Source organism: Abramis brama, assembly GCF_963993115.1.
Source record: "Abramis brama genome assembly, chromosome: 9".
Lineage (NCBI taxonomy): Eukaryota > Metazoa > Chordata > Actinopteri > Cypriniformes > Leuciscidae > Abramis > Abramis brama.
In genome coordinates this window covers 10,260,489-10,272,446 of record NC_139971.1, presented here as the reverse complement: position 1 = coordinate 10,272,446, position 11,958 = coordinate 10,260,489, and the positions used below count along the sequence as shown (strand labels likewise).

The 11,958-nt window shown below is 36.1% G+C and overlaps 1 protein-coding gene across 1 annotated transcript; it reads left to right on the top strand.

The window, feature by feature from the left end:
- Positions 1-1,630: 1,630 nt before the first annotated feature.
- gldn (gliomedin) lies at positions 1,631-11,927 on the top strand. The gene is made up of 10 exons (XM_084123715.1): positions 1,631-2,279; positions 2,895-2,946; positions 3,053-3,079; positions 3,819-3,917; positions 4,663-4,773; positions 7,682-7,810; positions 8,592-8,657; positions 8,751-8,876; positions 9,119-9,269; positions 9,652-11,927. The coding sequence occupies exons 1-10, from the start codon at positions 1,827-1,829 to the stop codon at positions 10,115-10,117; spliced, it is 1,680 nt and encodes a 559-aa protein (XP_083979841.1). The 5' UTR covers positions 1,631-1,826; the 3' UTR covers positions 10,118-11,927.
- The last annotated feature ends 31 nt before the right edge of the window (positions 11,928-11,958 follow it).

Genomic DNA, 11,958 nt, shown 5'->3' with positions numbered 1-11,958 from the left:
TCTGTTCTGGAAAAAGACTAAACACGCTTTTAGCACCTCTTACAGTACATTTCACTTAGAAACTGTCACGAAACATGCACGACGCAACGTATTTTGCATTTTGCAAAAATGTTGCCACAGGTACAGTACAGGTAGAAAAGTTTGGAAACATTACTATTTTTTTTTTTATGTTTTTGAAATAAGTTTCTTCTGCTCATCAAACCTGCATTTATTTGATCAAAAATACAGAAAAAACAGTAATATTGTGATTTTTTTTCTTCATTTTAAGTATTAAAACATATGCATTACCTTCAATTGCTGATAATAACTGCCTCATACTGTATATAAAACCTCTTTGAATTATTTGAATGAGCAGTTGCCAATCAAAGAGTTGTTATAATTTCCAAATCATTGTGACTATTTGATGACCATATTTTAATTGCTATAAGTAAAATATAACACTATATAAAATAAAATAACTTGTCTGACCAAGATTAGCTAATAAGAGATTTAAGGTTAAAGTCAATTATTCTCACAAGCCAGACTTCTGGCAACTTGCAGAGAAGTTTGTCAGTGAAGTTGTACCCAAGAAACTACTTAAAAGAATGACAGATAAACCCAACTGAACTGAAATGACCTCCACACTCCCTTCAGCGTAAGCACATGCTCAGCACAGTACAGACTCAACTCAGCACTGATACCTTGTTCCTGGCTTGCGTGATCACATAAAACCAACCAAGGAGCTTGTAGCCCAGCTTGTATGTTTTATTTGGCAATGACCTACAGCTGCAGGGCAGAGGACCACAAAACACAACAGACATCACGGCTTCATACAGCAGTGTACTGTATCAATGTTTATCAGAGGGAACTCTAATCTTTTAATGCACAAATCTTCTGGTTGTGCATAACAGGACTATATATATATATTATTGTACAACCAATACTGGCAGTGCTTGCCATTTCCAATTATAGCAAGTGCGGATGTATTCCACATTCATTATATAACTACAGAAAGTGAAGACCGTCTCAGTGAGAGCGAGGTGCTAACTGATATCAGATCAAAACTCGAATTAAATCTACAGAAGTGGGTCATGCTGTGTGATATGGGCAATATAAGAATTGCACGCCAGACCTTAAACTCCAGAACCAGTCTGAGTTCCCTTAAGGGTCTCGGCTCCTTTAGCTGCTGACATTTACTCACTCTGACATGTTCATGAAATCACCTTGGAGCTGAATCACGTTTTTTTTTTTTGTCAGTAGTGTTTTGTCTATATTGTTCCATTGTCTCATATGGACATACTTTTTAGAGTTTGTCAGCTAAAATGTTTAGTACAATGTATATGTTCTGGTGTTAAAAGTTTAGCTGCCTTTGCCAAGAAAGCTTTGAATGCTTAAATAATAAAGCGTCCATAAAAACACTAGACATTTGGAGATATTTGGACACAGTCTTCATGGAATTTGTAATGTTTCAGGAAAGTGTTTACTGAAATCTTTCTGTGGCTCTCAGATTGTGTAGTTTTCTTCCACATCATTGGCTTTTGGTGTCGATTGTGGATTATGCTGGTCAGCCCACGGTCAGGCTGAAGAATGGACTCTACTGCATATAAATCAGGTGACTGCACAAGAGGGGGGTTCTTCTCCAGCGCATCAGGACGGCACAAAGCCCAGCAGCCCTCAGTCGCACATAGACTCGACTTGAAACAAGGACTCCAATTGTCTTATTGCATCCAAAGACTGCCTTTTTTTTAGGGGAACATTCTGGACTTTCATAATTCAGCCTTATTTTTGAAAGTGTTTTGAAATTTTTCTTTGCCAGTTTTTGAACACTTTTTGAATTTGAAGTCAGAATGCTGGATCCACTGGCAGAGCTGAGAAGAACCGGAGGCTTTAGGCAATGTGGAGGCCGGTTGTCCTGGCAGATACGTTGGGTCTTGTACAGCGTGTGCGTACTGACGGTGATGAACTGTGCCGGCCTGGTGCTTCTCCTGGTTCAGCAGAGAGAGTTGTGGGCTCATCTGACTGAGGTGGAGAGGCAGATGGTGGAGATCTCTCAGAGCTCGGTGGTGGAGTTCATGACACAGGTGAATGAAGATGAAGCAGAGTCTCAATACTCCAGAAACAAACGCAGCCGGCAGCATCGCGGGACACGACCCTTCGAGGAGCATGAGGGGAGTGTGGGAGAGGAAGTCTTGGGAGATTTCCAGTATAATTATCAGCAGCAGACGCATGGGCCGGTTTACCAGCGCAAAACAGAAGAGCAGGATGGAATGATGATGATGATGACATACTCCATGGTGCCAGTAAGAAACTCATGCCGACATGATTGATTTATTTGTGTATATTAATTTCAAACATTTCTCCCATATTGCTTTCCATTTTTAAAGGGGTTCTTTAGGTTCTTAATTTCGCTACTTTAACTGTGTCTAGTTTAATTGTATTATGTCTGAATTTTCCTGTTTTTTATAACAAATAATAATGAGAGTTACTATATACACAAATATTTAACATTTTATCATACACTATAACAAAAACATCCGTAGGAAAACAGAAAAGCCTTTCTTTAACACAAAACCGTGCAACAAAATGCAATTCATAATTCAAAATACGGGTAAAACACCTGTGAAAAATCAGTAGCCTACTGAAAATTCTCTCATATTAACACAGTACATTGTGCCCTATTCTTACAGACTCTTCTTCGAGTTTAATGAAGAAATAATACATTATTTATCTGTTGTAGATAGCTTTTCATTAATATATATATACAGCTTTGTCTTGTCTTCTATTCTATTCACAAATAAACTTGAGGTAAATGCTGTTTCGCTCCTTTAAATTGATGTTTTTAGATTCGCTTCAGTTGTTAGATGATTCTAGATCATAAAGACTTGACTACAAATATAATATATTTTTTTAAACAGGTAAAGATTCTCCTGGACATTTGCAACAGTACTAAAGGAGTCTGTCTGACTGGTGAGCATTAGGATCTATTGCATAATTTTTATTTTCATTTATTTTTCTTATCTCCTGAATCTTTAGTCTTTAAGTTCACAGTTTGTTTTGTTTTTGGCTTCTACAGGGCCACCAGGACCACCAGGAATTCCAGGTAGGAAATGAACTTCTAATGTTATTTATATGCACTGTACAAAAAAAAGAAAAAAAGAAAAAAGATCAATAAGTTATTGCTTTAACTCATCAAAATAAGATAAGCAATTTTCAACTTTTTTTATGTTATACAAGATTCAGCGCATTTTTAAGCCAGTTTAATGTAATTTAAGTTGAAATAACTTAAAACGTCAAAGTTGATTGTACTTAACAATATAACTTGGTTATATTCTACTAGAAAAAAAAACAAAAATTAAAAGAAAAAGAAATGCATATTACAACAAATATTGCATTTTGCATAAATTAAAGGCAGTACAATCTTTAAAATGTAATCTTTAAAATACATGATTTTTTGGTTACGCTTTATTTCGAAAGTCCACTATTCTACTAAATATAAGTAATTTTGACTACATGTCAATTAAATCTCATTAGAGTATTAGTTTCTCATTAGACTGTTAGTTAAGGGTTAGGTGTTAGGGTCCGGGTTAGTAGAATAAGTTGACATCTAGTTGCAAATTTACTTATAGTCAGTAGAATGTCTGTTAGGGGACCATCAAAATAAAGTGTTAGCAGACAGTCTACTAATACTCTACTAATATTCTAATGGGAGTTTGTTAACATGTAGTTACAAAGTTACATGTTTCATGAGATTCATCAGGATACATCATTGAACCTACACATACGTATGTAGTATTCCAAATAATATGTTCCTCATATAATGTCATCTTTTGGAATTCTAGGCTTGCCGGGTGTGGATGGAATGTCGGGGTATAATGGAACAGATGGAATTCCAGGGTTGCCAGGAGAGCCTGGAGCACAGGGAAAACGAGGAAAACGAGGTCAGCTGTGCGCAAAAGAACATGGAAATCCATCATGCACATGAATGAATATAGTCTAAAAGGCCTTCTCAAAGAAAATGTCCTCCTTTCAAAGCTCTTTTCGAAAATTTGGCAGCTTTTATCATCCTCTCAGGAAGAGGAGAGGGGAAATTTATCCTGCTTCAGTCACACAGCAGGATTCAGAGATACTTAGATATCTCCCACTGAATAAAGCAGAGCTCATGATAACAGCTGACTGACTTCTCTGTTCAAGAGCACAAGAGCCCACAGACTTTCTAGAATTATCATTCAGCAAACCAATTACGAAGGAACTGAATGAAATTCTTTGTAACGTGTTGGAGAGAATACTGGAAAATATTTGAATACAGTTTAATGATGATTCCATGTGTTAAGTTTCACTTAGCAAGAAGCAAGTGATTGTTTACTGACAATTCATGCATCAGAATACAGTTCAACACACACAGAGATCAGCACTGCTTACCTGGGCTGCGTTTCCCAAAAGCATCGTAAGCCTAAGTTGATCGTAGAGACCATTGGTGGCAATTATTCTACGATCAACTCAAGCTTACTATGCTTTTGGGAAACCCAGCCCTGGTTAGTTGGATGTTACAAGCTGTTTGGAACCAACAACCACCCAGAACACCCTAGCAACCACCAAGAACACCACCTAGCAACCAACCATCTAACCATTCACTTCAATTCATAAAATGTATCTTTTTTTTTGCTTCTTTGTACTTGTATGCAGGTCCTCCTGGTGAGAATGGGGAGCCTGGTGAGAAGGGAGAACAAGGATATCCTGGACCCCCAGGACCCCCTGGAGAACAGGGCGAACCTTCAAATGATGTCAATGTAGAGGGTAAAGACCAGTTCTATTTCTGTTTTTAAGCAATACGGTAGAGTACACTGTAAAAAATGTTCGTAATTTTAACGGTAAAAAACTGTAAAAAAGCAACGGAAAAGAAATGTTAATTCCTTAACGGTATGTAGTGTACCCTTACTATATACAGTGAAAAACTGTAATAGCTCTCACGGGACATTTCATGTAATTTTACAGTAATATACTGTTAAATGTACGGATTTCACTGTAAAAAAAAAAAACTTACCGTTGCATTTACCGTACCTTACCGTAAAAAATACGTTAGCAATTGTTTACTACACTGTAAAAAATGTTCGTAATTTTAACGGTAAAAAACTGTAAAAAAGCAACGGAAAAGAAATGTTAATTGCTTAACAGTATGTACCCTTACTATATACGGTGAAAAACTGTAATAGCTCTCACGGGACATTTCATGTAATTTTACAGTAATATACTGTTAAATGTACGGATTTCACTGTAAAAAAAAAAACTTACCGTTGCATTTACCGTACCTTACCGTAAAAAATACGGTAGCAATTTTTTTTACTAATTTTACAAAGTTTTACATCATCGAACTAAATATTACGGAAAAAAACTGTGAAATTTACGGTAAAAACCCGGCAGCTGGTTGCCAGTATTTTACCGTAAAAAATACGGTAGTAATATTTTAGGTTTTATGGCATTGAACTTCAGTTTATGTTAAAAAAAAAAAAAACCTGCCAGCTGTGGTTTCCTGTAATTTAAAAAATATTGTATTACAAACCAATTTGTCATAATAAAATTTATTATTGAGAATTACCAGAGGTTCAGACGTTGATGTTTTATTGAAAATAATGTAGAAATTATGTAATTATGTAGATGAGTGTTTGCTGTAGTTGGGCTCTTGACCCTTGACTTTCTAACTTTAGATTTACTCTGATTGCCATAACTGTGTGTTTATATAACACAAATGTTATGGCATGAAAATCTGAGAGAAAATGTGACCAGGTGATGTTGACAGGTTAATGATGACATAATCATCATGTAGTGGCCTGATTCACTGATCTCATAAAGAGTCTTACCTCTCACTTGATGAGCAAAGTTATAATATTAATATATTTCACATTTTTGAGTGTAATATCTCTGTGACCCCACACGTAAGCCAGCAGTGACCAACAGACAATCTGAAGAACTTTAAAAATACATGGTGTAGAAAAAAGGTTTTGACCTACTGCAGTATTTAAACCAACACAGACATCAAGAATCAGCGTATGAATCTCAACAACAGTGACAATCAACAAAATAATCAGATAAAACTCTGAACATCACAAAACAAGCTACTAAAAAGCTGCAACAAAAACAACATCAAAAATAAAAGCAGATATAATAATAAAAGAAAATACTATGGCAATTCAGCATAATTTATTCCTGCTGCAATGCATGCTGGGAAATACTGATGAGTTTTGATTGGAGGCTTCATCAAGTGCACTGCACTTTTATCCTCACCGTTGTTGAGATTCATACGCTGATTCTTGATGTCTGTGTGTGTCTGAAAGACACAGTAGTTCAAACTTTTATCGTGCACAATGTTTTAAAAATTCTTCAGATTATCACAACACTGATGGATCACATGCTGTAGAATCATAGGGCTATTACAATCAATAATGTAAAATTAATGACACATATAATCAAAGATAATAAGAGCTCAGTGAATCAAACATGGTGATTGCCATCATCGATACACAACCAACATCACATGATTCATTTTCTCTCTGATTTCCTAGACATAATCAGCATATCTTATAAACACAGAGTTATAGCAGGCAGAGAAATACTAATGTTAGAAAGTCAAGGGTCAAGAGCCCAACTAAAGCAGTCACTGATCTCCATCATGGTGACTTCAAATGAAACAATAAATCATCAACATCTAAACCTCTGTTAATTCTCAAACAGAACTGTAGATGTATGACAGAAATGAAGTCAGTCTGGTTAGTAATAAGTGAAGCTGGTAATGCTGTTTGTGGAGTTGTTTAATCCTCCTCTGCTGAGATCTTCACAGATTTAATGTCTTCTTTACTCTTCAGTTGATTTCATCTAAGTCTGTGGCTGAAGTCAGTTGTAGTTCTTGTGTTTCTGCTCGTCTCTTTTTTTTCTGTTCTTGTTGTTTCTCTAAATTGACATTCCCAGAATTCCTTGCGTGACACTTCACATTTGATGCTATTTCATTCAAATAATTATGTTTCTTCTTGGTTTTTGTTATCAGTTATATACATTTGGGGTTTATATTACATCATATATTGTTTAATGAATGTTTATGGCATTATTTGGAGTCGTGTGTGTCACCATGATGGTGTTTTGTATTTGTGTGTATGACACTGTGCACCTTCTTAATATTAGCATGTGCCTCAGTTTGTGGGAAACTAATGGTATACTTAAAACATCGTGTGCTTTTCTTTTTTAACCATTTGTATTATTATGATGGTTATCAGTATATTACAAAGATATAAAGCAGACTTTAATACTTTAGTGAAATTAAATAGTAACATTTATCAGTTTATGAAATATAAGTGTTGTCCCGTGAAAACTAAAAGTTTACTACTGTATTTTTTATGGCAAAGTACTGGAAACCACAGCTGATGTTTTTTTACCACACATTTAAATCCTGCTGATGTTTTTTTTTTTTTTTTCAAAGTAAGGTTGCTACCATATTTTTTACGGTAAAATACTGGCAACCACAGCTGCCGTTTTTTTACCGTAAATTTCACAGTTTTTTTTTTAACAGTGTACAGCTAAAGACACGACGACATTTACAAAATGAGCAGCACTTTGAGTGTAATTTTTCTATAAGAACTCCTGCCATCTATATAGATGTGCCTTTTTTGACACAACAATGTTGGTGTGATAAGTGAGCTTCTGCTTTAATCTGCAGGTCCACCTGGTCCAGTGGGACCCCCTGGCCTCCCCGGGCCGCCCGGTCCTCCAGGTGCCCCCGGGCCTCAAGGGCCACCGAGACACAGGAGCCACAGGGCACATCTTCACATGGGGAAGGAGTCTGTGGGTGAGTGAGTTGGATCTGAAAATGACTAAAATGGTTAATTGTGCATATTCATATTTCTAAAAGAGGGCATTTCACCTTTCACCATTATTTTATGTTAAATTATTAAAAAGATATATTTAAATTGAAATACATTTGCAAACTACAATTGTAAATAGTATTTGTGCTCCATCATTTTTCTTAAATTCTTGGATTACAGTATTTAAAAAAACTGTAATACATTTTAAAAAAAGTATAACACTTTAGATTAAGGAACACACATTCACTATTAACTAGCAGCTAATTAGCATAGCATATTACAAGCTTATTGGCTGTTTATTAGTACTTATAAAGAACATATTTATGTCTTATTCTGCACGACCACATTCTAGATCCCTTAATCCTACATAACCACTACAACAACTACTTAACTTACTATCAATAATTTATTGAGGGAAAACTTACATTTTCAATAATCAGTTTACTCATTTTCTTTATGCTTTATAAGTCTTTTTTCCTTTTTGATTTTGGGGTGAAACCAATAACCAAACAGGACACCCTAGCAACCACCAAGAACAGCACCTAGCAACCAACCACCACTCACATTACTTCGGAAATTGTATCTTGGCAATTATGTGATGTTTATTACATGACTTTAATGATACAATATATTTTGCCCTCTTGATTTTTGGGTGAAATTTGACCAAGGCATCCAAAATTGGATGACTCCCCCCACCCCACCCCACCCCACATTAAGATGCATGATAATATGTAATATTATATGTAATCTCTTTGTTTATTTTAGGTCAACTAAATTCAGTCCCAAATGATGATACTATCAGCCAGAAAATGGCATCATGGAAGATAAACGGTACCAACTACAGCAAATTATTAGATGTTCTAAATTTTTACACTACTAGGGCCTTTATTAAACTTTAGATCGGATTGTGTTTGTGTTTGGCAGACTGTGTTATAAAGTCGGTGCAGAACCCCAGACATCTGATGAAAATGAGTAGCACGTTTGGAGCATGGATGATGGACACTGCCACTCGCGATGATGAGAAGATTTGGGTAGCAGAACATTTCTCAGGTACTGAAGAAAGAACAAATACACAAACCCTGCATTTAAACTCTTGAAGAGCATGACCCCATTTACTTCCATTTGCAAGTTTTAACTGTAACCAGAATGTTTTAATCTCTGGAAAAAAAAAAAAGGACGAGAAAATGATCTGACATTGTGCACTAAATGAGTGCATAGAGCATGCCTTGTATTGGACCTTGAACATTCCTTTGTTGCTCATTTCAAGTTCACGAATGCTATTTTTTTTACAGGTCGTATCATAAAGCAGTACAACAGCATCGCAGCGTTCCAGAACAGCAGCAGTGAATCCATTGATGTCCGGAAGTTTTTCCAAGGTTGCGGCCACACTGTACATAACGGCTCCATATTCTACCACATCGCTGGAACTTACAATATTGCTAAGTATGTTTGAAGACAGCATGGGCAGATTTCCTTGATAATATCATAGTGAACTTATAAGTGCTTTAATTGAGCTTTCTTTGGTTGCAATCCTAGTCTATACAAACTTAGATGGAACACAAAATAAGAAATATTGCAGAATGACCCAAGTGCTCTTTTCCATAATGAATATTCCCCATCTGCCATAACTCTCAAATCTCATATGCAATCGCAAGATCCAACAGTCCTTATTAAAAATTATCACTTTGAAGATTCCACCAAAACTCATCTTTTTGTGTTCCATAGAGAAGTGAACGTCACAGCTTTGGAACAACACGAGACAGAAGTATATCTGTAATTTGCAATCCTCTTATAACTCATCCTGTCAATTCTCCAATAATTTTAGGTTTGACCTCCACACCAAGATCTTACACATGCTGAGCATTGACAACGCCCTCTATCACAATCGGTCCTACCTCCTTCAGAACTCAAAGACGTATTTCAAATTGGCAGCGGATGAGAACGGTATGTGGATCATATTCGCCTCCAGCATTGACGACAACATCATGGTGGCGCGACTGGATGAGAAGACGTTCTCCATCACCACCTACATCAACACCACCTATCCCAGGACCAAGGGTGGTAATGCGTTTATCGCCTGCGGGATCCTCTACGTCACGGATTCTAAAGACACAAAGGTGACGTACGCCTTTGACCTCCTGAAAGAGAAACCTGTTAGTGTCAGTTTGGATCTGAGGGCACCTGGAGGGGTTCTGTCCATGATCTCATACAATCCCAGAGACAAACATCTCTACATATGGGACAGCAGCTACGTCAAGTCATACCAAGTTCAGTTCTTCTCAGATGAGTAATCAAAACTGAGGGTGTGTTCACACTTGGCAGGTTTGGTTCGATTAAAACGAACTCGAATGGTGCGATTGCTTGGTTAGTGCGGTTCATTTGAGAATGAGTGTGAACGCCATCCGAACCCTTTTGAGCACCAAACAAGCAGACCAAGACCCCTCAAAATTTTCAGTCCGCTTGCAAAGAACTCTGGTGCAGTTCGACTGAAATATGAACGCAACACAGACCAAAGACATCTAGACGAACCAAAAACATGATGTGATGTCACACAATGCATCCCTAAAACGGACGGAATGCTCAAGGATACCTTTTTTTCTCGTCATAGTCGCAATGTTGCCTATTACGGTTCGGGACAGGCGTCAGAACCGCAGTCTCCTTGCAGGAGATCTTTGTTTGTGTGTGACGGAGGAATTCCTCATGCGGTTTTCAATCTTTTGCACATTTCATAAGCAGTTCTCAGCTGGTAAAAATACCAAGATATGTACGCACATACAACTATTGCGCATTTAGCCCATCATACAGTTTTGGATGTTCGGTACACAAAATATACATCATAAAATAACTATGAGAACTGAACTACAAGTGTGAACACACCCGTAATTGCAATACTTCAGTGTTTTTTTTTTTTGTCATGTTCATGTATATTTATAAGCAAATAATAATTAATGCTTCAGTTGCTACCCTTATTTTTTTTCTTGAGTGGATAATAGATCAAGAATAAATGACTATTCTAGTGATACCTGTAAGATGTTCATGTAAACACTTAAGCCATGCTTAAAACTTGGTCTCATTGCATTAGAAATGTCAAACCAGCAAACAAGCTTGTAAAGTGAGCTTGCGTCTCTTTCTTTAAAATAAATCACACTTGGTTTGATAATTGTATCCTAATGTAATGATATTCAGGCATTTTAAAACGTGACTTGAGAATCCAAACGCATTTTGGGGCTACTATATTTATAAAATTTTTGGTATAATTTTCACTTTTAAAAGTTGCATTTTCCTTCATTTTTGGCAAATATGCATTTTTAAGTGACTATTTATTAATTCATGCAACACAAGCAGAACTAATTTTTGTGCAAAAACCATTTGCAAACCATAAATTGAAAGGTTTTACAAAAAGTTTACACAGAAATTAATTCTCCTTGTTTCATGAATGAGACAAAACGAGTGTAAATTATAAATGGAATATTTATGTGCATTCTATGAATTTAGTAATTTCTCATATATAACCACTGCTGTGATATTTTATTTCAGAGCCTTACTTTAGGTAAGGATTTTCAAGTTGAAATCGTCAACATGAGACAGTCTGTACTTATTTCTTCCTTAAAATGTCCTTTAAAAAAAAAAAAAAAACACCACCGGCAGACATTTTTTGAATGGGACATGGTCTGACGGTCAAATTCACCCTCCAAAACATCCTCACAAACCAAACGTTAGCGTACCGTTTAGCGTTTACCATTTTTACCATTATTTTTGCTATTTTCTAGTGTTGCTTTAGTATTATTTTTATTTGCTTTATAGCCATTCTGACGTCAGTTGGAATGTCATTTCAGTGGTGGAGTAGGTTTGGAGTAAGATTGCAAAAGACAAAAATGATATTTCTTTGGACATGCACTTATGAACCCTACATAAGATCAGGAACGTGCATTAAGTAAATAAGGTGTATTTTGATTTCATGTTGACTTCAAGTTGTGTTACACTGTTCGTATGTCTGAAACCAAATATATTTGCTAAATATTGTTTAATTTATATTGCATGCATATGTATCTACAAATGATTGGAAATCCTGAAATAAACCCTGAAATATGTTAATCTAAAGACGTGTTGAGTTGAAATAGTAAAAGTGAAA

What these genes read in the sequence shown, in the direction of transcription:
- gldn (XM_084123715.1), top strand. Translation starts at nt 1,827, where the DNA reads ATGCTGGATCCACTGGCAGAGCTGAGAAGAACCGGAGGCTTTAGGCAA. An exon ending in TAAAGGAGTCTGTCTGACTG is followed by an intron (nt 2,947 to 3,052) that starts GTGAGCATTAGG and finishes TGGCTTCTACAG; the next exon opens with GGCCACCAGGACCACCAGGA. An exon ending in AAATGATGTCAATGTAGAGG is followed by an intron (nt 4,774 to 7,681) that starts GTAAAGACCAGT and finishes TTTAATCTGCAG; the next exon opens with GTCCACCTGGTCCAGTGGGA.